Source organism: Diabrotica virgifera, chromosome 4, assembly GCF_917563875.1.
Source record: "Diabrotica virgifera virgifera chromosome 4, PGI_DIABVI_V3a".
Classification (NCBI taxonomy): Eukaryota; Metazoa; Arthropoda; class Insecta; order Coleoptera; family Chrysomelidae; genus Diabrotica; species Diabrotica virgifera.
This window is the reverse complement of record NC_065446.1, coordinates 249,839,740-249,866,351: the sequence shown is the minus strand read 5'-3', so window position 1 is coordinate 249,866,351 and position 26,612 is coordinate 249,839,740. Positions and strand designations below refer to the sequence as shown.

General features: G+C 33.8%; 1 protein-coding gene across 1 annotated transcript in view; it reads left to right on the top strand.

The window, feature by feature from the left end:
• The window catches only part of LOC114326881 (ras-related protein Rab-4B-like), a 133,273-nt gene that overhangs the window by 13,149 nt on the left and 93,512 nt on the right, over positions 1–26,612 (top strand). Inside the window, exons 2-4 of the mRNA XM_050648842.1 lie at positions 4,766–4,893; positions 7,195–7,404; positions 11,273–11,350. Of these exons, the coding sequence (XP_050504799.1) occupies positions 4,766–4,893; positions 7,195–7,404; positions 11,273–11,350 (416 nt within the window). The remainder of the gene's footprint in view (positions 1–4,765; positions 4,894–7,194; positions 7,405–11,272; positions 11,351–26,612) is intronic.

Sequence of the window (26,612 nt, the reverse complement as noted above, 5' to 3'; positions counted from 1 at the left end):
TTTAATTACCAATTTGTTAAAAAAAATCCAGAGTTTCCAAGATATTCGTGTTTTTTAGAATAAATACTCCTTGTTTTCAAAGAAAAATCTCATGCTGAATTTTTTTTACCTTCAATAAAATATCTAGTAGTCAGTAGTCCATTGAAATGTTACATTTAGGGTTGCATTTCTTAGAGGAGTCAATTTTATTTTTTTAATGTGTAGGGGGGTTCAGTAGAAGCTTAAGTTCATGTTTTTGGGATCGTCACCTTTGTCCCCCGGCCGCCATATTAGAAAAAGGGGTGCAAAGGGCTTTCGCGCTGTATCTCCTAAACTAACAATCCTACAGAAAATTTAATTACACATAAAATGTAGCACATTAAATTTTCTACAATTTTATATCTATTACTTTTTATCGTCAAGTGACCAACAAACAAGTTTGGAGGTTATAACTTTTTTCCGTTCATTTCACAATAAAATAACATCATAGCGATTTTGTAGAGGATTTTTCAATGAACAATTTTCACTATAAAGTTGTTTAATTTTATTTATTATCTAGGTTTTATAGCGCTCCAAACTTGACCAGATTCTCGAATTCTCATAGGAATACAATAATAAAAGCAATACTTTTCTATTTAAATATTAGGTGAGCGGCATCAACCGTTATTCCGACCACGAAAATCAAATTTAAGGTGAATGACCAATTTTGGTCTATTTTTATGTTTTCGAGGTCGCTGAATCCGAATATGAAGATTATTTTTATCTAGAGTTGGTGGAACATGTTCAAAAATCAAATTTTATACAAAAATGTCAAAAATCAATTTTGATGATTTTTCAGATTTATATCGCTGTATCTTTGGTCGCTGTAAATATTTCCTTTTGAAAATTTTACTGTGTCATCTTTGAAGTATGTAGATAACAATGAAATTTGCCCAAAATGTTTAAACACATTAAAAAAGGAGTTGTTAATTTTTAAACGATTTGTCATCATATTTCGTTAGTTTCATGTTTATTTAAAAAAGTTGAGTGACAAACTTTTTAGTTTATAAATGTAACGAACACTACAATAAAATATAATTTATGAAGAAGTTTTTTGGAAAATTCTAAGTCAAAATATGCAATAGGAAAAAAGTTATGTTAATTCATAGACAAGCGGCACACCCCAAAAAACGCTTATATCTCGAGATCGTGACCACGGTGTGGTGAATGGCTAATTTTAATCACACTTTATGATTTTTATATATATCAAAAATCGTTTGTTTGCTCTTCTTAAGAATTTTGCATTTTGCGGTTGCGTCATTCTTCTTCTGAACCGGCGAATTTGTCCTCAAACAAATTCTTGGGCCTTTTCTATATATGCTTAAGGTTATAAGTGGGGAGAAAGGTTAAAAACAGATAATAATAGCATAGGAATGTTAAAATTATAATAAATTGTATCAATAAAAAATATTAAGATAGAAAAGTTAGCCTAACGTTTTATCCCTATGAGCATTCGAGAATCTGGTCAAGTGTGGAGCGCTGTAAAACCTAAATAAATAAATAGAATTAAACAACTTTATAGTAGAAATTGTTCGCTGAAAAACCCTCTACAAAATTGCTATAATGTTATTTTATTTTAAAATGAACTGAAAAAAAGTTATAACCTCCAAAAGGAAACTTGTTAAAAAATGTTAACATATTTTTGTTTATATCTTTTTTGTTGGTCACTTGACGATAAAAAGTAATAAAAACAAAATTGTAGAAAATTTAATTTCCTACATTTTATGTTTAATTAGATTTTCCGTAGCGTTGGTAGTTTACGAGATATAGCGCGAAACCCCTTTGCACCCCATATCGAAGATGGCGGCCGGGGGACAAGGGTGGCGACCCCAAAAAGTTGAACTAAAGCTTCTACTGATCCCCCCTACACAATAAAGAAATAAAATTGACTCCTCTAACAAATGCAAGGTACGGCTTAAAAAATGTATCATTTTAATGGACTATAGGTACTTTTTAAGAAATAAAAACCTGGTGGTTCCTATTTAAAAAATCCATAAAAATAAAAAAAAACTGATTACTTCTTCTTCTTAAAGTTCCATCTCCTAGCGGAGGTTGGATATCATAATGGCTATGGTCACTTTGTTGGCTGCTGCTCTGAACAGTTGTAATGAACTACAGTTAAACCATTCTCTAAGGTTCCTCAGCCAGGAGATGCGTCTTCTTCCTATGCTTCTTTTTCCTTGGATCCTTCCTTGCATAATAACTCTCAGCAGCTCATATTTCTCTCCTCTGGTAATGTGACCCAAATATTCTAGTTTTCTTGTTTTTATACTGTTCATAATTTCTAACTCCTTATTTAAACGTCGTAGCACTTCAACATTGGTAATCCTTTGAACCCACTGAATTTTCAACATTCTTCTGTAACACCACATTTCGAACGCTACTATTTTTCTTATATGTTGCCTTTTCAATGTCCAAGCTTCCATTCCGTATAGTAATATAGAAAATATGTAGCATCTTAGAGCCCTCAATCTGAGAGGCAACTGAAAGGTCTTTGTTTGTAAGCAGTGTCTTCATTTTTATAAATGCTTGCCTTGCAGTTTCAATTCGGACTTTAATTTCTTTGCTTTGGTCATTTTTGTCATCAACCCAGGTTCCCAGATATTTGTATGTCTTTACTTTTTCTATTTAGGTTTGCTCTAGTATTAACCTTTCATTTCCATGTTGTGTTTTTGAGACAATCATAAATTTAGTTTTTTTCTTGTTTATTTTGAGTCCATATCGAATGCAATAATCGTTAATCCTATTTAACAATTCTTGTAGCGACTCAAGGGTGTCTGCATTATAACGGTGTCATCAGCGAATCTTATGTTATTTAGGCACTGTTCTTCCGTTTATAGAGATTCCATCACTTAGTTCCGCTATCGCTTCCTGAAATATGGCTTCACTGTACACGTTAAACAGTAGCGGCGACAGTACACAACTCTGTCTTACCCCTCTCTTTATATCAATATTCTCGGACTCTTGTTCGTCTATCTTTATATTGGCCTTTTGATTCCAATACAGATTTATGATAATTCGTAAGTCTCGTCTGTCTATATCTCTGTTTTTCAATAATTCTATTAGTTTTTCATGTCGGACTCTGTCGAACGCTTTTTCGAAGTCGATGAAACAGGAATAAATATCCAGGTTCATATCTAAGCATCTTTGAGAGAGGGCATTAAATGCAAACAATGCCTCTCTTGTTCCAAGTCCTTTGCGGAACCCAAATTGAGTATCATCCATATCATTTTCTAGCTTTCTGTATAATCTTCCATGAATCACCTTTAGAAATATTTTGAGGGTATGGCTTATTAGTGATATTGTCCTATAGTCTGAACAATCTTTGGCATATATTGTTTTAGGTATTGTTACAAAGGTGAACACCAACCATTCCTGAGGTATTTTTCCGGTTTTATATACTTCATTAAACAGATCCAGTAGTACAGGTAGAGTTTCATTGTCTAGACATTTCAGTAATTCTGCAGGTATTTCGTCTGGACCTACAGTTTTTCCGTTTTTTGCGTTTCGTATTGCTTGTTCGATTTCCTCCATTATGATCTCTGGTCCCGTTTCGCTATCGATTTCTTCCGGTCTGATTACAGTCTTTCATTATTAACTAATAACTATGTGATTTTAAGTTAATACCGTAGGCGCAAAACTAATAAATATTTTTTTAAAATTTAAACGTATCTATAATGAAAGATTACATTATTACCGAGGCCCGAAAGTCCCTTAAAATAAACAGAAAGTTTCTTTTTAATGAGATATTTGAAATTAAAAATCACACTCAATTTTCTCCTTTTTCACTCCCGTAATTTATTAAATTAAACATTACAGAAGTTTTCAGGGACTTTCGGCCCTTGGGAATAATGTAATCTTTCATTCTACGTTTAAATTTTTCAAAATATTTATTAGCTTTCTCAGGATTCGAAAAAAAAATAATGCATTTAAAAAGCATTGGCCCGAAATTTTGCGTCTACGATCTTAAGGAAGTTCGGATTTTGATATAATATATTTTTCAGTAGCTACCAATAACTTTGTTTCTTAAATTTTAGTAGTTTAATTTCATTACAAAAAGTGTAAGCACCATATTATGAAGTTTTAAAGATGAATAATAATTTCATGAAACATTTGAATATTTTCGGATGTCCCCTCTTTCTCTTTTTCTCTCAGCTGTTCTTCCTTTCTCTCGTGAATCTTGCTTCTTATAGACGGAGAGGCAGCGCTGAAAAATCTCTTTGAATTTACTAAAGCTAGATTTTTCACAGTTGATTACTGTGAGTGTGTAGAGAAACATACTGCGGTCGGTCAAGCGAAACGTAGAACAGGGGTTAATGAGAGGGTATCAAAGTTGCTTTCCTACGAAGGTAATTATTTCCATTTACTAAGGCTGAAAATCAGTACACACATTCTAAATTAAATATAAATAAAAGTTATTATAGTCGGTCAGCTGTATGACGGGACAGAGCCGGTCGGTCGGCCCCAATAGTCGATTGAGGAAATAAAGCATTTTGGCTCATAATTTTTTCTTCCAGCATGGATTTACTTGAAATTTTCACAGAGGTAGGGAATAGTCCAAGGATCATTTTATATATCCTGCCGCTATCATACGCTAAAACCTTGGGGGTGGTTGCCACCCCATCTTGGGGGTGGGAATTTTTTATTACATTTTAACCATGTAATTCGATGGACAAAGTGATTCTAAGAAAAAAGTTTTTTACATTTTCCAGTTTTTCCAGACTAGTCTTTAAGTATTCTGTTACAGGTGTTGGTAAAACAGCCACTGTGACTAGATATGTGGAGAGATCCTTCCCTCAGCAAACGACTCCCACCGTGGGTGCTTCATTTTTTACATGTAAAGTGCTTGCCGAAGATCATTTAGTTACCCTTCAGGTAAGAAATAACACTATAACGTTTTTACTGCATTTATTAACGATTTTAAACACTTAATTTATTGAGTTTTTATTTTAATTTGTTTACATTTATTTTTAATTTATTTATACTAATCTAACTACAATAAAACATAATTTATATTATACTTTTTTACGATTTAAATGATTCTATTTATGTATATGCCGACAATGTTTACCTGGAAATATCAAGTACATAGACATACGTGAAGAGTGGAGTCGAAGAGCGCCAGCTCTTCTAGGATTCTAAAGGCCCTGATCGACAGGCGAGTAAAACCGCGGTTTTGTGGCTCGTCGGTAAAGCTCGCCAGTGTATCATTGTAATACCGCGGTTTTATTTACCGACAAGCTTGGCTCGCGGCTCGTCAGTTTTTTTTACTTGACTCGCCGTTCAAAACCGCGCGTGTATCACGGCTGGCGATCCAAGCCGGCAGTTTTCGACGACCGTTGTAGTGAAAAGACCAGTTTTTAATCATGGATATGCTAACTCTCAGCCACGACTTTTTATTAGAATTTATATATTGCTTACGAGGCTGTTCTTGTTTATGGTAATGTAAGTCGCCAGAGTACAAAAGCAAAGCAATTCGACTTACCGCATATAATACGTGCGAGCCATAATACCGCGGTTTTAAGAACGACGGTTTTACTCGCGGCTCGTTTGTGCTGATCGACTAGCGAGCAAAACCGTCGTGTCAACCGTCCACAGCCAACGTGCCTAGTTGACTTAGGTTTATGTTTTTAGCATATTTAATAGTTTAACATATGCAGTACCTAAGTCGAATTGCTTTGTTTTTGTACTCTGGCGATGTACATTTCCATAAACAAGAACAGTCTCGTAAGCAAGATATAAATTCTAATAAAAAGTCGTGGCTGAGAATTCGCATATCCGCATGATTAAAAGCTGGTCTTTTCACTTACTTCAACGGTCGCCGAAACTGCCGGCTTGGCTCGCCAGCCGTGATACACGCACGGTTTTGAACGATGAGCCAAGTAAAAAACAAACTAACGCGGTATTATTATTCCTGTCGCCAGGGGGGGTACAACGGCCTCCTTAATTCAGATGGACTTACCCAAATTTTTTTTATATATTTTGACCCGCAGAATACGAATTTTTTGGGTAACAGTTGATCCGGATGTCGATAAGTTTGTTATAGACAAAGAACTTGAGGAATTACATAACAGCGATTTCTCGCAAAACAAAACATCTTTTTGTATTTTTTGGGTCATTTTAAGCAAAAAATATTCCTACAAGTTTTTTCGTAGAATGCATAGTTTTCGAGATAACCGCGGTTGAACTTTAAAAAAATCGAAAAATTGTAATTTTTGAATCCGAATAACTTTTGATTAAAAAATAAAGTAGCAATTCTGTTTACCGCATGTGAAAGTTTAAGTCAAATTATATCGGTTTTGATTATTTGCATTGCTAAAAATTTATTATTTTATTGTTAAACAAAGCTATAAACACCTAGTATGTGAGTGATGTTTTCAATGATTTCTCATTTAAAATCGAACGAGTAGGTAGAGTAGCTACAAGTGCAAGCGAGGCAATTTCTACGTAGCATGCGTTAAAACGCATGTATTAGGCACGGGAAACACTATGTGTTTATAGATTTGTTTAACAATAAAAAAATTAATTTTTAGCAATGCAAATAATCAAAACCGATATAATTGGACTTAAACTTTCAAATGCGGTAAGCAGAATTGCTACTTTATTTTTTAATCAAAAGTTATTCGGGTTCAAAAATTGCAATTTTTCGATTTTTTGAAAGTTCAACCGCGGTTATCTCGAAAACTATGCAGTCTACGAAAAAACTTGTAGGAATATTTTTTGCTTAAAATGACCCAAAAAAATACAAAAACATGTTTTGTTTTGCGTGAAATCGCTGTTATGTAATTCCTCAAGTTCTTTGTCTATAACAATCTTATCGACATCCGGATCAACTGTTACCCAAAAAATTCGTATTCTACGGATCAAAATATATAAAAAAAACTTGGGTAAGTCCATCTGAATTAAGGAGGCCGTTGTACCCCCCCTGGCGACAGGACTATATGGCTCGCACGTCGATCACCCACTTAAGGATTCTAAAATCGAGAATAATGTGTCATAGTCACTGTCACATAGTGTCTCGGCCGCTTCGACAGTGACTAGACTGGTCAGGACCGGCTAGGTAGATACACTAGCGGCTGTAAATCATAACAATATTAAACATGTATAAGGTCTAGTGATGGGGTAATATTATAGTAACAAACCTATTAGTATTTACGATTTTTTTTCTTGTTGCAGATATGGGACACTGCCGGCCAAGAAAGATTCAAAGCTATGGCTCCCATGTTTTATCGAAATGCAAATGCTGCGTTACTAGTCTTTGACATATCCTCCCGTGATTCCTTCGAAAGCATAAAAATGTGGGTGCAGGAACTGAAAGGAAATGTCTACGAACCAATGGTGCTATGTGTTATAGGAAACAAGATCGACTTGAGTGAAATTAGGCGGGTAAATATATTTTACTACTTTTATAATTTTTGTAATGTTATTACCAACGTTTACGATATATTCACAAAATAAGTAGTGCTGCAATATACGCCATAAGAATGTGGTGGAATTTTATATGTATATAACTTAGAGTGGGGTATGGTTTGAAAATTTTCGACTTTTTTATTATTTTTAATGAAAAGTACATAATTTCAAGAATATTCGCTGAAAATTTCAGATTGGTAGGAGCAAAGTTACCGGGATATACAGCATGTTGAATATCCCTATCTTCGACTCGCTTTGCAGGAGCTTTGCGCTTGAGCGTAGTGAAAAACGATCATCATATGTTCCCCTTCTGTTGTGTAAATTACTCCGCGATTTAAAAACATATTCCGGAGTGCATCACTTTACCACTTAACAGACAAAAACGAAATTGATGTTTTTTTCTGGTAAAATTTTGAATTTGAATTCTGAAATTATGTGAATTCCGATAGCTCAAAATACAAAAAAGAAATTAAATGCTACTTAATTTTAATTAATACCACTATTTAGTCTAAATAGGTAAAATATTGACATGTCAATTTTTTTTTTCTATTATGTGCGACAAATAATTCATAATCAATACCTATTCATTTTTAATTAATGAATAAATAATAAGAGTCCAGAAAAATGCTTACCTTTAATCAACGAAGTATCTGAACAATAAAAAAATATTCAGACATAATATTTCAAAAATACCAAGTTTTTGGTGGAATTACTTTAGATTTGAACAGCTATTTTTCTGAAAATTTTGGCTGTTTTTTTAATTTGTAAGATATTTCGTTAATTACAGTTATTTATTTTTGTGCGGACTGTTTACCTATTATGTATTCATTAATTAAAGATGCATATTTCTTATGAATTATAAAACACTGCAATTTTAACATTTTATCAATTTAGATTAAATATTGATATTAATTAATATTAATCAAGTCGTATTAAATTTTTTTCTACTTCGAGATCTCGCAGTTCATATAATTTCAGAATTAAAATTCAAAATTTACTACGCTATGATACACTACATTTAATTTTTCATCTTCTTTCCAAATGTGGAGTCCACTTTTAAATAATCTGTACGGGGTATTTTTTAATCCAGACTTTTGGGCAAGACCAATTAAGTATGGGATTTTTGAGATCGCCCAAGTATTTTCTTTTTTCAGTTAACGTATGTTACTTTCCCAAAGAAACACCCTGATACAGTAAGTCTATAAAATTTAATGGAACATATATATAAATATCTCCATATCTCATCTGTGTAACTACAATATACCTAATTTTTAAGTCGAGATTCCAAATATCTGAGAATGACAACTGAATTTTTTATTTGATTAACTGCCGATAATATAGGCTATTATACCGGGTGTCCACTTATATTTTACTGCCTATATAATTTCTAAAGGGCTCAAAATAGAAATATGCGGTTTTCGCTGAAATGTTTTATTTTAGTAAAAGTTTTGTTTGAATGGATTGAATTTTTTATATCGCTTTTAAATAAAAAATGGCGGATTTAAAAAAAGGATGTGTGTGTACTATGTACGCACGTAAGAAGTTATACTTCTATTATATGATTTCAACGAAATCAATATACTTTAAACAGTTTATTTATATTTTATTTAAATATTAAACTAATTTTAATACTCACTACTTTCCAAAAATTTTTATTAAAACAATACCAAAAATTAAATAAATAAAAGAATAAAACACACGCAAACACATTGAAAAATGAAACAAAGAAATGATTTCTGAACAATAATTGTTGACAAAAATTTTAACTAAATACGTATTTTCTGAAAAAAAAATAGTAAATATACTTACAATCATAAAATGTATAAAAAAATTTAAAAAAAAATAAAAATTTGCATCGGGAATTAAACCTGCGTATATAAGGTTGGTAGATAATTTTGAACTCACCGCACGCAGAACTTAGCTAGGGAGACATTTGAATGATGTGGGAAGATATAGCAACTAAACGTTTTAAACTTTTTTGACAGTTGCTTATTCTCTTAGTTTAATTAAATAAGTTTTATTCTTGCGGAATTAAAATATTGAAATACAACAAAATATAGACTAAAAAAGCAATTTATTAGATATGAAGATTAGTAGAAATTGTATTGGTAATCAAATTATGTAAATCAAAGCATTAACTACTAGCTAGGTACCTACATTTTCCAAATAGGTTTGTAGGTCCTAATCTTTTATTACAATACTTAAACATTTAAAATCACGTACCTGTTGCTTTTAAAAACTATTTAAAAAGTCACTACAATTATAAACTTGCTTTTTGTGTCTGTCCTCAGAACAATAAAAACTAATATACTACATACAATTTGTTTACCCATAGCCATTAACGTATTAATAAAATAACCGACATATTGAACAATTGTTGACCGGTCATTGTAATTACCCAATCAGAGGACATATAACGTTTAAGCTGCGCCGGGTACCAAGATTTTGATGATTTCGCGCACATATAAATTTACTAAAGTATAATTTTTTAATAAAGAAGTATAATTTCAAAAATCGTTGTTTTTTTAATGAAACACCCAGTATATTTTTTGTACATCGAAAGAACGGTCATTCACCTATCCAGCGATATAAAGTTTCTTAACATCGGTTGTCAAATGACTTGAGCAATTAATTTTTAAAATGAGAGATAGGATAGGTGAATGACCGTTCTTTCAATTTACAAAAGAATATACTGGGTGTTACATTAAAAAAACAACAAAGTTTTTTTGTATGTAGTAATTGTATGTATGTCTAAGAAATTCAATCCATTCAGACAAATCTTTTACTAAAATAAAACATTTCAGCGAAAACAGCGAAATGGGGGAATATATAAGTGGACACCCGGTATTTCCTTGCATATTTTTTGCAACTACAGTAGAACGTCAATAATCCGGATTAATTGGGACCGGACCCATCCGGATTATCAAATTATCCGGATTATCGAAATTACCTCAAAAAAAGGCGAGTATACACATTAAAGTACAACAAACGTTTTAAAATTTTATGTTTTCTCTTGTACAGTAAAGTGTCTAGAGGTGAAATTAATCAAAACATTTATTTATGTTTAAACACTGTATTGTAATTAATTTATAATAGCACCATGTGTACAGTAAAAACATCAGACACTATTTGGGCTTTTAAAAAAATGTGTAAAATATTTTTGAACTGCGGTAAAGGTTCGTTTTTCGCAGCGAAGTTCTTAATTTATTTTAAAAGAATCAGACATTTTTGGTAGATAAAAATCCGGATTATTGACGGTCGGATTTTTGACGTCCGGATTATCGACGTTCTACTGTAATTGGTTAATTCAAGTGGTTATTGTACATTCCATTATTGTCAGAAGTCCAAAGAGTACAGGTGCGTATATTTCCGGAATGACTTTTCTAATCCAAACTTGAATGGTTCTTCCAGTTCTCAGTATCTTCTTCTTAAGGTGTCGTCCTCTTTCGGAGGTTGACGATCATCATGGTTATTAGAACTCTGTTCACTGCTGCTCTAAAAGGCTAGTTAGACCAGCCATTAAACCACTATCTGAGATATTATTGTTAATGTATTACGGAAAGAAATAATTTATTGCTGTAGCCGTTTCCAAGAACCAATGGGTATGCTAACTTTACGGTAAAGCTAGCATAGCTATATCTCGCCAAGGAAAAGGGCTACAGGGCCCATCTTGACGGCACATTTTATTTGATTGACTATTTCTCAAAAACACTATGAAACTAGAGGAGTGAGTAGCAAGGAATTAATTGTTAATGTGTTAAGTTTTACGCCAAGAAACAATTTATTGCTGCATCCGTTTTCGAGAAACAATGGTTATGCTAATATCATTTTTTACTTGTTTTAGGTTACGCGAGACGAAGCGTTATCATATTCAAACAGCATTGATGCTATATATCTGGAATGCTCCGCGAAAACAGATCAAGTAAGTGTTATTTATATTTGTGCAGATGTTTGTACTAATTATTTTTTGATGAATAAAAATTTTCTTTCTTTCTTTTTTCCCTTCCTTTTGCCTACCAGGTGTCGGATTTGGGCTATCTATTTTAATTACCACTCACCCATATCTTCCATTCTTTTCTATTTTCCTCGAATTCCTCGAGTGATTTTTGTTTAAGTTTTCCCGCCTCTAGCAGTTGCTGTATCCATTGTAATTCTGTTGGGTCTTTTGTTGGGACTTTTCTTGTAATTGTGTTGGGTTGCATACTCATCAGATGCCCATACCAGTTCATTTGTCTCTTTGCTATTTTATTCATTATTGGTTATTGGCTGGCAATTCTCCTAATAGTTTCGTTGCATAATCTATACCATTTTGTCTTTCCAGTTATTCTTCTTAGATATCTCATCTCCATTGCATTTATCCTGCTCATATTTTGTTCCAGAATTGTCCAGTTTTCACTTGCATAGAGCACAGTCGGTATCACTATTAATTGTGTTTATATTTTTATCCTTGTCCCTCGAGTAACTTATATTTTTCCCAGTATTGGGACTAACTCATAGTATAACTTGTTTGATTTCTTTGCTCTGTTTGTTATTTCCTAGTCTATTTTTCCTTGTTAGCAATTATATTTCCCACGTATTCGTAAGTTGTAACTATTTCCAATTCTGCGTTTTTACATTTTATCTTGATTTTATTATCGTCTTTATCTTCTTTGCCGCTGATTATCATTATCTTACCTTTTTCCTCGTTTATTTCCATTTTTAGTTCTTCTATTTGTTCTATCCATATATCTGTTACAGTTCAAGTTGATTCTCAGCTCGAGTTGACTATTCCTAGTTCGAGTCAACTCCAACTAAAACGAGCAGTAAGAGTTGATTTGAAAAATTGAATTCAACTTTTACTGATTGAAGTAGACTCTTTTATTGTTTTATATTGTTATATATATAGTCACTGGACTTCTAAATATGAAAAACCCGCGGAGTGCTACCAATTAAAGGGGTGCGTTTTTGAGAAAGAGGTGAATTAGTCCCTAGGCACAGTGTAACCCTTATAGTAGGGTTATATTTTTTTTGTACTAAAATTTGATTGATGAAAGAAAGGGGTAGTGAGAAACGGCTTAACAAGTTAAAATTAGAATGAAGATAACAAATTATTTATGAGGATGAGGATGAGACGTAAAAGCTCAGGAAGTGGAGATCGGCTTATTTTCGTGCTGTTGTTTAGGGGAGAAAGAGATAGTGATAATGGAAGAAACCAGAAAAATTAAAAAGTAATGAAATACTAAAAAGAAAAGAACTGACCTATGATCAATAAACCAAAGATGGGCGCCAGAAGTAAATGCCTTTTAGAGCCTTTACTTCGTTGATAGAACAGTGTGGGAGACTAGAAAAGAGAGAGAGAGAGAGAGAGAGAGAGAAATAAGGAGAAAGATATAAACAAACCAAATAACTTAATCCTGAAATAAAATATTATATGAACCCATATAGTTGAGAGATATCAGGTGCAGGTGAAATGATACAAACCCAATAGGTATACCTTATTTTTATTGTGTAAAAAAAAATATCTAGATATATGTAAAGTAAGATTTTGGTAACTAATGTATATATATAATGTAAAATTTCTAGCTAAAAATATAAATAATGTATAATAATGTAAAACATTGGCTTGCAAGATGAATATATAATAGTAAAATTTAATTAATAATATAAATAATGAATATGAGTAATGTTAAAATTTTGGTTGCCAAGATATAAGCAGATAACGTCAAAGTTTCCGACGATTTAACGATTTCTATGAGTTTACGTTTCTTTCAGATACAAACAATAAAGAGACAGAAAAACAATAGTGAGTGCTAGTCAACAGAACCAGATGATATTCTTCATAAGACCGTATTAATATACTTGTATATTATCTACCACAATACCTAAGTTATTATGTAATGAACCCTATAGAGACCAATGCTTTAGGTCTATAAGTACTTATGTTCCCTTACATGCATTGAGATTTAGATGAAAAATTGACAAAATATTATTTGTTGTGTAGACACAACCGATAGTAAAAGATATGATAAGGGAAGTTAAAAAAAATAATCTAGTACTTAACAACAAATGTCCAATAAATATATAATATATTGGGAACACAATTCGGTCTATAAATGAGAACATTAATTAAGTACACTTATCTTTGTTCCAATCTAGATGAAATTCCTTCAGCTCTAATTCCAAGTGTTGGCTTATGGACGTGCCGGTTTATCAGACGGTAAGCGGCTCTATGAGTATACACATCTTGGGGAAGATTTACGTTCCGGATAATTAATAGGAATGTTATTCTTAGTGCATTTTCCATATAAGTTGTCTTTGTGGGATATTAAAAGCTTGGTTCTATTTTATAATTCTCTAGGTACGGCTAAAAAGAGAGGTTCTCATTAGGTATCTAGAAATTTTTTCCTGGATACAAGGTGAGACAGACCGGTTACAAAAGATAAACGAACATATTCTTCCACATAAATGGGAAGGTCATTTATCCAAAATGAAATTACATTATTACTTAAGTAATATATTTCTAAAAGTAGCTTTGCTAGATTTGACTTTTTAAGGTATAAAATTATTCATTTTGATATATGTGTTTCCTAAATTTCCAAAAGAAATTTTAAAATAAAATCACTTACCAGACGTTCATTTTAGGTATATTATATCTTTACAGATATATTTAGCTTGCTTTGTAATTGCAATTCCAAAATAGATTTATTGAATCTCTCCTATTCTTTTATGTATACGTCTGCCGGTTTTTCTCCAACACATATTTGTCTTTATTTGACCTTCTTAAGTCGTTGGTTAGCTAGCACTAATTCTGTTTTCATTTTTCCTACCTCGATCGTAAGGTAAACTTTTTGTTATTCGATGTTAATTATTACGGTTGTCGGGAGTGGCTACTCGTAAACGTAGCGGAACGCTACAACAGGGCGAATCAGAGTGAGTTCTATGCACTTTTGGTACAAATACGTCTACAGGAAAATTGTTCCAGGTTAAATTTACTATCGAAACATGACATTTTAAAGTCAAAAATATTTTTTTTTACAAAAATATATTCAAAAGAAAAGCAAGAAAAAAACACGAAAGATAGCTATTTTGTTTTTTGCCCCATAACTTATTTCCACGGGGATATAGACATAGATATTGCTTCACAGAAAATAAACCTTCATTCTTCCTCTTTAAAACAGCGTTTGGTAGAAGTCTCTATGATTTATAGTTTCCAAAATATAATTTTTTAAATTTCTCCACTCACAGAGATTTTGGCCCATTTTTCTTGTTACTTCTCAAACATTGTTCTGTAACTTTTTTCTACGTAGTTTTGCGTATATGTAATGTTAAATTTAGTAGGAAGAAAAGTTAATAATCTTTAAAATACTCTATTGTAAAATGCTGTATGACTATTTTTAAGCAAGATATGGTTGTTCAAAATTTTATACTTTTAATGATTTTTGATATAGTTATTTTACGATTATTTTTAAATTTATCATTATAACTTTTTTTGTTGTATATTTAGGTATATACATTGTACTATAAAAAAGAAAGCTTATTTTATTTACTTTAAAATGATGTATCGTAAAAAATTCTACGACTATTTTTAAATAAGATATGCTTTTTCAAAATGTGACAGATATGTTGAATAAAAATCTTCATTTTTTATAATCAATGTTGTTCTGAAGCTATTTCCTTGTGGCATTTTTATAATCAACTATTTTCGATGGGAAATAAGCCACAATTTTACCAAAAAAATGATTTTATTAACGTTTCGACGCCCAAGTCGGGTGTCGTTGTCAAAATACAAAATAATATTTTATAATCAACTTTTACTAAAACCAGCCGTTTAAGTTGACTCGAACTACATAGGAATAATCAACTCCAACTGGATAATCAACTTGAACTGTAACATATCGATTAGTTTCTGCATTTTATTCTCGAAATCTGCTCTTAGTACTATATCTTCCGCATACATTAAAGACTCTCCAGAAAATTAGTTTATTCTATTCGACACAGTCTCATTTAAGCTTAATACAACAAGCAATTCCAGTAATTTTTGAACTTCCGTATACCGTCCACATAATACGATTTTGAAAGCTCTACAAAAGCGTTTATTTCGTTACTTATTTCTTCCTTCGAACTGAATTTTTTATTTACTTTGAAATTTACGCTAAATCTCTTCAGATTTGGAAACACGTAATAATGGAAGGGAGCAAAATCAGGAGAATAAGCCGGATGAGAGAGCAGTTCGAAGACCAAATCATGAGTATTTGCCATTATCATGACGCCTTTGTGGGCCGGTGCATTGCCTTGGAGAAACAAACACTTTCTTGCGGCCATTTCTCACTGAGTTTCTGCTTCAAAGTCATTTCTTCTTCGCTTTATAATCAAAAATTTTAATTTCAGTCTGCTTTTTATTCGTCTCATGCAGATAGTAACAATTCTAGTGGGTATTTTTTGACAAAATTGAAATTAGAAATTAATAGTAATTATTCAACGAGCATGTAATCACGGCTATTACTCACGATGATGAAGTTTGCGACACGAGCTGTAGGCGAGTGTCGTAATTCATCAGAGTGAGTAATAGCCATTACATGCAAGTATAATACTATACTTTTTCTACGATCGTTTTTATTTGGATTAGTAGAAAAGTATAATTATCAACTACTAACATTATTTATTTTTCATAAGAAAACATATTTTATATAACTATGGCAACACTGTTAGAATTACCCTCCTTGAGCTTATGAAACAATGAAACAGTAAACAGTTGTTATTAGTGTCATGGAAAGGCGGTGGCTTTTAAAAATAAGACATATTTTAATGCAATTACATAAAAAATAACGTGTGCTCTCAATAAAAATCTATTGTACAATCAACAGTAAGTAAAAGAGAATTCATTGATATAAATTTCATATCCGTAAGCCCTTTTACGGAATTAGTCTTCTTCTTAAGGTGCCGAGACCGTTTGTCGATCGTTGGCTCTTATGTTGCCCAGCATATTAACAATCATTGTCTTATTCGCAGCCGCACGAAATAGTTCAGTGCTAGTTTTCCCAAACCATTGGCGTAGGTTTTTAAGCCAAGAAGTTGTACGGCGGCCCACACTTCTTTTTCCCATTATTTTACCTTGCGTGACAAGGTGAAGTATGTCATATTTTTCTGGGTGACGCGTTATATGACCAAAGTATTCCAATTTGCGCCTTTTAAACGTGTTCACTACTTCGCAACTTTTATTCAAACGTTGCAAAACCCTTTCGTTTGTGACTCTTTCTACCCAACTGACGGAATTAATACCGATTGTTTATATTTACCTTTTAATAAGGTCAATCTTAAAATGTCAGATGTTGAAATTTAAACGTAAAAAAATATACTAAACCATTGTTACAGTTAAAAATCCTTCAAACATTTTTCAAATTTAATTGTTGATATTAATTACAATGATTATTTTATTAAATAAACTAATGTAAGTAATTTTATTTGCTAATAGGTATATTAAAAGTGCCATGCACCACTTGAATCTAACTTCAACCCGTGAGTAATGTCCCGTGAGTAACTTCAGCCCGTGAGTAATGAAATATTACTCACGGGTAAAGTAATGGGCGTTATTATCTATTCAAAAATAGCGAATAATGAGCATATTATTAAACGGTCGTAGAGAAACAAGGATTATTACTATTATAAACAGATATTTTAATACAGTTAACATGCACATTATGAAATAACTAATCTTTATATTTTTTAAGGGCGTGGGTATGATATTTGAACGAATCGCACAAGGACTTCTGAGACTGCAAGGTGTCGCCTCAACTCTGAAAGTGTATGAAGACGACATGATGGCGAGATCCAGTGAGTTAGAAGCAACTGACACTGCCAACGAAGAGACAGTGAACTTAAGCATCGGAAGCATCGCACACGGCGATACCGTCAAACACAGCAGTTGCTGTTAAATTGTCAATTGAGGTTACGTTACTAAGCCAAAATATTATTAGTATTAAGGTAGAAGCACAGTTTAATGCTAAAGAATCAGTTAATTCACTTTCGAATTTTGACGGTTCCAATTTTGCAATCTACTCATGAAACAAAATTTTGAATGCCCGACGATAACGACCAATCACAAACGTAGAATGCCGTTAGCTGTCATTAATCTGCGCGAAGGACTAAAATTTTTGATGCGCCCAAAATGGAACATCGAGAACAAAGGATTTTCGCGGAGTGACTGATTCTTTAGCATTATACTGTGGTAGAAGTAAGATTTCGTAAAAAGCAGGGTTCGTTAATGTTAAATGTTAAGATGACGTGATGGTGAGATACAGTTAGTTAGAAGCAACTGACAGTGCTAACAAAACCACCGCAAACTTAAGCATTCGAAGCAGCTCATAGTCTCACACGGTGGTTCCCTTAGTACTACAGTTGCAGTTGAATTATCAATTGAGGTTATGCTAGTACATATTAAAATAAACTCCTCAAGATTTTGATAATATCATAAGTGATTATTCTTCTTCTTCATGTACCATGTCCTTTCAGAACGTTGGTTACCATCATCTATTAGCCTTGCGACATCCAATATTGGACATAGGCCTCCCCTTCGCTCCTCCATCTTTCTCTATCATGAGCCATGTGCATCCATTTTGAGCCTGCTTGGTGTATTAGGTCATCTAACCATCTCATCTGGTTACCATCATAGCTATCTTAATTTTATTCACTGCCATCCTAAATAGCATGCTTGTATCAACACCATACCAATCTCGCAAGTTCTTCAACCATGAGGTTCTTCTTCGCCCTGGACTGTGTTTGCCTGCTATTTTTTCTTGCATAATTTTTTTGCAGTAACCTATATTTGGGACCTCTCATTGCACGTCCGAAATACTCCAGCTTTCTCTGCTTGATGCTTTTTATGATCTCAGTAGTTTTGCTGAGACGTTCTAGTATTGTGGAGTTTCGCATCTTCTCCACCCAGGAAACTTTTAAAATTCTTCTATAGAACCACATTTTGAAAGCCTCAAGGCGATTTAGATCGATTTTATTCACAGTCCAGGACTCTAACACCGTAAAGTAAGACCGAGAACACGTAGCAGCAAAGTAGGCGGATCCTCAATGCCAATTTTAGGTCTCTGTTACATAACATCTTGGACATCCTTCTAAAAGCGGCTCTAGCCTGCTCTATCCTAGATCTAATTTCGCCGTGACTTTCTGCGTTACAATTTAATTGCTGTCCAAGGTAAACGATTTTATCAACTTGCTCAAGTTTTGTATTATTTACATATATAGACGGTTTTATAACTTGACGGTGATTATTACTTGACCAATTTACTGTTTTATTTGGGAGTAAGCCACAATTTGAGTTTGAAATTAAGTGTATTTGACGTTTCGACTTCCACTTCGGAAATCAGCATTTGACCAGTTTAAATTGGCTCATAAAACAAAGGCATAATAGAACAAGTGAATATATAGTAATACTGTTACTACTTTTAGAATAGAAGTCACACTGTGGCCTGCAAGTGGTACTGTCGCGTCCTCTACTTGTCTTCTGATAGTTTCTAAGCTATTAGTACTTCTTATGAAGGCATGTCCCTCAGAACGTGTGATTTATCTTCTTATTATTATTAGCGTTCTATCGTCCACGTTTGGACATAGGCCTTTCTCAACTCCTCCCATCGGTCTCTATCCTGAGCAACATATTTCCAATTTGTTCCGGCTAGTCTCTTAGTATCATCAACCCATCTCATCTGTGGTTTTCCTCTCGGTCGTTTTAACGACGTTCTACACCTTCGGCAAAGAATTAAGGATTTGTATGAAATTTTAGTATGTTATAGTTTACTTCAAAAAACTAAGACTTGATTTTTTAAAAATTATTTTACCGTGCCGTTTAATTACTATTAAGGGTCAAAGTTAAGTTTTAACATGGGCTCTTATGGGAATTCTTAAAAATTTAATAACTTTTGACCCAAATTTACAATTTTTAATTATTTGTGCTTAAATTAAAGGTTATTTTGTAAGGAATAACATATTAAAAAATGAGGATTGTTTACCGTACCATTTATTTTTAATTTATTTATTATAATTAATTCCGTAATTTCCGTAATTTATTTTTATGAAGTATTCAATACTGAAACATATGATTTGAGTATTCTGCTATAAATGCATTGTTACCAACTTTCGCTTGCATATAAGTTTCCCCCCCTTTCCTCTGAGAGGCATACCCCGCAACAAAGGTGTAGAACGTCGTTAAGGTCTCCAGTGTTGTATTGTTGCATTCCAAAGTTCGTCTTTTTGTCTAGCAGTGTGGCCTGCGAAGCCTCATTTAAGTTTGGCAACTTTTGTTATTATGTCCTCAACTTTTGTTTTTGATCTTATGCAGTCGTTCCTCTTGTATTGGGGTATTTTGCGGTTCTTAAGTATCCAACTAAGTTTTCCAAATCCTGCCCATGCTAGTCTTGCTCTTCTTTAGTAATGCGCTTAGTAATTTCCGCACTTTGGTTCTTTTTGCCAAGTTTCAGGATTTGGCGTAGGTAGATATATTGGACTTTTTCTTTCTCACTACCATTTATAGTTATACGTCTGGGGTCATCTCTGTTTGTCATTATTTCTGTTTTTCTTATACTCATTTTTAGACCGACGTATTTGGAGCTGCGTGCGAGTTCCTCCATCATAATTTGCAGTTCGTCGAATGAGCTCGCCATAATCACAATGTCGTCAGCGAATCTGTCGTCCATCTAGTGACTTAATCTGTAGATCTCCTTACGAAGGAAATTGAAAGATGCAGTAGAGCAGCTGAAGCAAACCACTCGACTAAACAGTAGATGCTCGGTAGTGGGATTCTGCGCTTATTTTGAGGCCTCAAACTCTGAGACCTTCCCGTTCAGCCATCCTTATCTCGCTCAGTCCTGTTCATATTAGTAGCAACCCAAGTATGTATCCATATTCAGTGCAATCTCTGAAACCTCTGTTGAGCTATTCTTATCTCGCTTGGTCGTGCCCACATTAGTAGCGACCAAAACTGAATGGGAGCAGCAGTTGCAAGCTCATTGAGTTAGGCTCAGGATAGGTCAGGAGCGCTATTCACGAGGAGGGGAACATGTTTTACACCACGAATATAATATGTTACCATCCCTTATGTAGATAGAGATGCATAACTCAGTGGTACTTTTTTTCCAGGATGTAAAAAATCTTGTTCATTATCTTTTTGTATAGTTGTTAACAAAATCGTGTATTTTATATACAGGGTGTCCAGAAACTCTACCGACAAACGAAGACAGGAGATTCCTCAAATAATTTTAAGACAATTTAACCCAATTCACCTAGTCCGAAAATGCTTCCTAAGGGAGCTAGAGCTCTTTGAAGATGGCGTCTTGTAATTAGTTTTTCTCAAATACCTCCAGAACTCTTCTATTTAGAAAAACAAAAATTGGTACGCGTATTTATCTTCCAGAGATAAATCTATTCCATCTATTGAGAATTTCTAGTACCGATCATAGGCGTCCGTTTCGGGTAGGGCAACGGTTATTTTATCGCATAACTTTTTTGTCTTTAATTTTTAAGCATTTTTGACTCTGAATTGTTAAATTGTGAGGTATTCTAGTACTAAAAGGTACTCTTGCTTTAAGTTGATAGGATACACCGTTTACTAGAAAAATCGATTTGAAAATTTTTCGTTCTTTGGATTTCAAAAAAATAAATTTCAAAAAAAACTATTTAGAAAGACAAAAACTGGTACATTTATTTATATTCCAGAGATGAATCAATTTCATTAATTGCGAATTTCTAGTACCGGTCATAGGCGTCCGTTTTGGGTAGGTCAACAGTTATTTTATAGCATAACGTTTTGTCTTTAATTTTCAATCATTTTTAACATTAGATTATTAAGTTATGAGGTATTCGATTACTAAAAGCTACTCTTGCTTTAAGTTGGTAAAAAACATAGTTTTTTTAATTTTTTTTTTCAAATTCCAGAAACGAAAAACTTTCAAATCGATTTTTCTAGAAAACGGTGTGTCTTATCGACTTGAAGCAAGAGTACCTTTTGGTACTAGAATACCTAACAATTTAATAATCCAGTGTCAAAATGCCTAAAATGTAAAGACAAAAAAGTTATGTGATAAAATAACTGTTGCTCTGCCCAAAACGGACGCCTATGACCGGTACTAGAAATTGGCAATGATTCAATCATTCAATCAATCGATTCATCTCTGGAAAGTAAATAATTATACCAATTTTTGTTTTGTTTTTCTAAATAGAAGCGTTCTGGAGGTATTTAAGAAAACTAATTACATGACGCCATCTTCAAAGAGTTCTAGCTCCCTTAGGAAGCATTTTTGGACTAGGTGAATTGGGTTAATTTGTCTTAAAATTATCTGAGGAGTCTCCTGTCTTCGTTTGTCGGTAGAGTTTCTGGACACCCTGTATAGCTTAGATATTTTATCACTATACAACAATCCTCCTCCTTCTAAGTGCCTTCTCTATTGAGGTTGGCGATCAATATGGCAAATTTCTCTCTGTTTTGGGCTTGATGAATTAAGTCATTCCCTGTTGTGTGGGTCCAATCTCTGATGTTTCAGAGCCACGATTTTTTCTTTCTTCCTATACCCCTTCGATTTTGTCCTCTAATATTACCTGGAGCTGCTCAAATTCCCTATGACGCATTGTGTGGCCTAGATATGACGTCTTTCTAATTTTGATTGTATTGACCAGATGAGGACGTGTGTTCATTATGTCCAGTACTTCTTCATTCGTAGTTCTGCTGGTCCAGCGTATTCTTAGCATTCGACAGTACATCCACATTTCGAATGAATTCAATTTGTTGACATCAGAGTGTTGTAATGTCCAGGTCTCACAGCAATATAGTAAATGAGATCACATTTAACACTTTAGTGTTCTCAATCTTATTGTGACTGATAGCTTGGGGTTATAGAGCATTTTACGCATGTTCATGAAACCAGACCTTGCTATTTCAATGCGTCGTCTAATTTCTTTTGAATGGTCTAGCTCAGCGGTTCTCAAACTTTTTTAGTCGCGGCACCCTTGTAGGGCTAAAAATATTTCGAGGCACACCAACCTTTAAAGCGATTTGGAAAACGACAAAAAATGAAAAAAATACAATTCTGAGGCTCATTTGATTTCATTAAGTTTGTTCTAGCAAACAGTCAAACTAGTCAGAACCGTCAGCAAACAGTTGGTCAGTGAGAGAACATAATACAGTCACCAGTGCTATCCCCTCTACTCGCGCTGGTCCACTATTCGCTGATTAGATGGTTTCAAACCGTTTGAAACTGATGCTAGAGCAAACCTAATATAAACTTTATTTCAGATCAATAAAATACAGTACATTTGATATTCAAATATCCTTACTTAATGTGATAAATGAAACTATTTCGATGTTTTCATTATATCCTTTACAATTATGGGAATCTTTGTAAGTTTGACCCTCAAATCCCTTGATGCTTGAAGTTTGCTTCTGTATTTGTTTTTAATGTAAGCATATGCGAAGAAAGAAGACTCACAGAGATAAGACAATGTGAAACAAACAAGTTTTTTCACTGCAACCTTGCAAACATTATTTTCTGAATATACCTGCATCCAGAACTCTTCTTGGCTTCCTTCACGGTATTTGAGTTTTAAACTGCTATCTTAGCTGATCTCAAGTAGATTTTAAAAAACGTCCATCATCCAGCTATATATCTAAGTCATCTGAGCCAAAGTCAGGAAAGTAGTTTACAATGCTTTCTTCCAAACCTTGCAAATGAGCAATAACAATTTCAAAGAAGTTCGTTTGAGGATTGATTTTATTTGTTATAACAAATTCCTGCAGTCGAGAAAAATTTGTGAGGTTCCTTTTTTCAACACATGCTTCGAAAAATGTAACTTTTTTACGCAAGGCTTTGATTTTATCTAATTGTGCTTCTCCTTTGCCTTGAAGCGAAGTGGTGGTTTTATTTATTATTTCGAAGACGGCTCTTCACATGGTTAATTATTTTCACAGAACCATCCAATACGTCTTCTGAAATCTTGCGTCATCTTTTTATTTGCCAAAGAATGGCGATGTAAGATACAATGACTGCTGGAGGTGTTTTCTGCCACTACCTTTATTCTAGATACCGCCCCTCTAATTTTACCAATCACTGCAGCCATCACTTGCTCCATCACTGCAAATATCCACACATTTACTCCACTCTATATCATTTTTTCTTATATACTCGTGGATAGCCTTGAAAATTTCTTCACCAGTGGCATAACTTTAAGGCTTTTCACACATAAGGAGTTCTTCTATTTTCATCCCGAATGGAAACCTCACAAACACAAGCAGAACAGCAAGTCCAGCAACGTCGGTACTTTCATGAAGCTGTAAACTGAAGAATTCACAAGTTTTTAATCTACTTATAAGATCTCTCTCTACAAAGTCTGAAATAGTGTGAATTCTCTTGCTTATAGTGCTGTTTGACACCTGCACATTATCAATCTTCTTGGTCATATCTGGACCTAACATGCATTGTACGACATCCTTCACGCAAGGTTTAATCAGTTCCTCGGCAATGGTATGGGGTATTCCAGCTTTTGCAACCAACAATAAATGATACTTCAGTGGCGTTTTCGTTTTCATTTTTGCAGACTCTTTCCATCATGCATGACCCTGCCTGAAGAGATGAAGCACGACGTTTTAAGGTTTCTTCGGCCTTATCGGCTAAACCAGGACGATTACTTTCCAAATTTATTTTTTAATTTATATGGAACCAAGCACCCATTAGCAACAATTTTGTGACAATTAACGCATTGGTCTTCTGGTGCCTGTTCGTTGCCAACTTGAATAAAGCCATATAGCTAGGAACATACCTTCTTATTTTTCCCCGAATTTCTTTTTGGCAAGGCACCTCCTTTCCACGAATTGAGAGAGAACAGCTTGGATGAGCTGGACTCGAATGGATCTCGTGGATATTTGCATCTTCTTCATTTCTGCTAGTTGTCACTGAATCAGTTGATTTAGATGCTTCAATGATTCCACTACATTGCCAACAATGAAAGGTATTTTCCAACCGTAATAGTGCAAGACATATTTTATGGCAAAAATAGCAACAAAAGTACATAATATTATACATATTACTTCCAATGAATATAATTACTTACGCCGTCACTTTTCTTCTGCAGTTATATCTAAAACTTCCACTTTGAAATCTAACTCTAATTTTTACAAAACTCACTTTTTACAAACTCACGCAAGAATTAAACTGTGGAATTAATGCAGGTATGCAGGTAGCAGTCGCGTCGGCCGAATTCGGCTGTGTGTTTCTCGGTCGCCATCGAGAATACACAAGTACAAATAATCAACATGTTTCGATTGGACAGTGGCGCAGTGGCCGGTTGTTCGACTTTCTTAAATGTTCCACGTCACCCTTGGCAAATGCTTGAGGCACCCCAGGGTGCCGCGTCACCCACTTTGAGAACCTTTGGTCTAGCTGACTATTTAGCTCTCTGTCCAGGTATATGAGGCTTTGGGAACTCTGAAGGGTGATACCGTTTATTTGTATGTTGGGTGTAATTTGTTCATGGGGGTTCTTGTGGAATACCATGATTTTGGTTTTGGAAAAGTTAATGTCCAAGCCCAGCCTGTGACTTTCTTCTAATAATATGTTCATCAATATTTTTAGTTGGTCTTCTATTTCCGGTAATACTACGGAGTCATCGGCATTTCTTACATTGTTAATTATGATTCCATTGTCTCTGGCACCTTCAGGGCGATCTTCAAGAAAGGCTCTGATGATATGTTTCTTCATAGACATTAAATAATAGAGGGGACAGAATGCACCATTGACGCACTTCTCGTTCTATGTTGAAGCGTTTTACATGTCTGCTCTAATGGGATCAAGGATAAGATTAACTATATAGATACTTTGGGTCGAAATGGGGCTAGTAGAAGGAACAGACACATAAAGCTTCATGCATACGGCAGCTCATTTTTTGTGCGTTGGCAGGTCGTGGAATCGTTAGGGGGGTAAGAGGGTTTAATGAAGTAATGAAATAAGCCAATAATCAAAGGATACTTACACAGACCTGAAGACTTTCCTACTACTTAAAGAAACTTGGACGCCGTTTGAAAAATCCTCAAATTCACATATCGAGTACTTACTGGACATATTCCGTACATATTATGGGAACCAATTTAGGGGACATTCTTCTTAGATTCCTCGTTGGGTCAAACTGGGCTATTAATTACCATCCTATGGCTTCTATGCCATTTCTTTCTCTCTACTCTGAAACTTATTTCATTTGTATTAGACATCTGGTTAATAATTTTCCAAAACGTAGGTTACAGAAATAAAAATATGTACATTTTACAATGTTTATTCAAACCTTTAGACCTTATTATTTTTACTTTGAGAATAAACATATTCTCAAACAAGAAATGAATAATAAAAACAAATATATGATTTTACAATTCTTAACCTTATTTTTAGCAGTGTATCTCTAAACAAAAATTGGACTTATGGCTGTCAAAAGTCACTGCCATTTTATTTACTTTACATAAAACTTTCCATTAGTTACCATGTTGAAAAAAAACTATTTAAATATTTAAAACCTTTACCAAATTTATATCCACTTGGAATTTAATTAAAATAAACATTATTTCATACCTTTACTTTTAAAACAAAATCCAATCGTCACTTCGCACATAACCAAAATTTTCCATTCAAGAAGCGCGGGGAGGGAAGACATTCAATTTTAACCAAACAGGAAACAGGATAAGTTGATACCAAATCAAAAATCTCATCCGGGAATCAGGAATTGAAAACTGGAATGTTACCATAACATCATAAAAACTGGAAAACTTCTCAATACCATAGAATCGCACACTACTTTACCGGCATAACTACGACACAATACTTTTTACTTGATTTTCACACAAATATATCCAAGTAATGCTGTGAAATTTGGGTACAAGTATTCCTTAATATTTACTGGACAAAATGCAAGTCCTTCACTTCGTTTTCCATAACGAAAAAAGCCAATTTAAGCCGGCAAGTGCGATTTTCTGCGAGTCTGTTGAGTTCTACCCAAAAAGATATGTTCAACCTTCAAACATACTTTGAGAACTAACTCCTCTTTCTTCCTCTACGTCTCTAACGCGTAAAGCCTCGGCCAAATACATTGACCAATCGGCGGAGAGAACTTAACGATCTTTCAAAATTCACACCAATAATACTAAAAGATGCTTCGCGGTCAAAGAAAGGGAA